The sequence below is a fragment of the Opisthorchis viverrini genome (assembly GCF_000715545.1).
Source record: "Opisthorchis viverrini unplaced genomic scaffold opera_v5_94, whole genome shotgun sequence".
In the NCBI taxonomy this organism is placed as follows: Eukaryota; Metazoa; Platyhelminthes; class Trematoda; order Opisthorchiida; family Opisthorchiidae; genus Opisthorchis; species Opisthorchis viverrini.
In genome coordinates, this window is record NW_008751751.1 from 1,490,555 (window position 1) to 1,491,596 (window position 1,042).

At 42.8% G+C, this 1,042-nt stretch overlaps 2 protein-coding genes across 2 annotated transcripts in view; one reads left to right on the plus strand and one right to left on the minus strand.

Annotated features, from left to right (window-relative positions):
* T265_13718 (hypothetical protein) overlaps nt 1–1,042 on the plus strand; it is a gene marked incomplete at both ends in the record, with an annotated part of 83,317 nt that overhangs the window by 34,531 nt on the left and 47,744 nt on the right. Inside the window, one exon of the mRNA XM_009170168.1 lies at nt 766–922. Coding sequence (XP_009168432.1) covers nt 766–922 — 157 coding nt within the window. The remainder of the gene's footprint in view (nt 1–765; nt 923–1,042) is intronic.
* Nucleotides 1–1,042, minus strand: part of T265_05212 (hypothetical protein) — a gene marked incomplete at both ends in the record, with an annotated part of 20,541 nt that overhangs the window by 5,115 nt on the left and 14,384 nt on the right. The window lies entirely within an intron of this gene.

Sequence of the window (1,042 nt, forward strand, 5' to 3'; positions counted from 1 at the left end):
ATATATATATATATATATATATATATACCCAGGTTGTATGAATGGTGACGTATTGTGGACATTGCTTAACCAACCAACCGAACTTATGCATTCCGAGTTCACGACTTTGTGAACAAAGGACAAGTCACAGGCAATTGCCTGTGGAAATCCCGGGACTGAGAACTCAGACGTATTGTGGACATTGCTTACTGTACCAACCGAACTTATGCATTCCGAGTTCACGACTTTGTGAACAAAGGACAAGTCACAGGCAATTGCCTGTGGAAATCCCGGGAAGCGCTGAGAACTCGCACAATTATAGCAATACCCCGAACAAAGGATACAAGAACGAAGATTTTATACTTTCCTTGGGAAGAGAACGCTTAATCAACGAGGAACGTTGTGTCCTCTTCATGGAGTGGCCTTTCCGTTTGTATTTTTAACCGGTACAAAAAGACTTATACAATACAAGTCTCAATAACTACATCTAATGTCAGATCCCGCTTATCCTCACCATATTTTGCGCCTACTTTGATGTGCTTCTTAATTAACTCTTGTGAACCACCCCCTTTAGTACCTCAACATATGGTTTATGATGTCGCTGTGTAGTTTCAACCCTAACGTGGGAGTACACAGTGCGTGATGATTTAGCTAATCTTATGCAACCTGTAAATAAATGGAGACTCATGCCTGCGATGCAAAAGCTGTATATCCGCTCTGTTCTGTTCTCTTTGGTCTACGTTGTCTCACTCTCGGTTGTTCCATTCTACTACTTCTTTGTTTCAGTTGTGCGACGGAGAACAAATCCGCCACACTGGTTTCAGCTCTCTACACTCGTTGCTGGGATCTCCGTTTTCAAGTTAACTGGCTTCAACGCTTGCTTGATCGTCTGTTGTCACACGGCACGCTAACACCTGGAGAAGGAGAACCGGAACATAACAAGGTGAAAAGCTGACTGTTAGTTTTATCGTGAAAGCACCTCCCAAACCATTGCATCTTTACCTTCCATCTGGCCTTACTGTTATTTTAGACCAAGGGCCGAATTATTCATGTGTTCAGACGA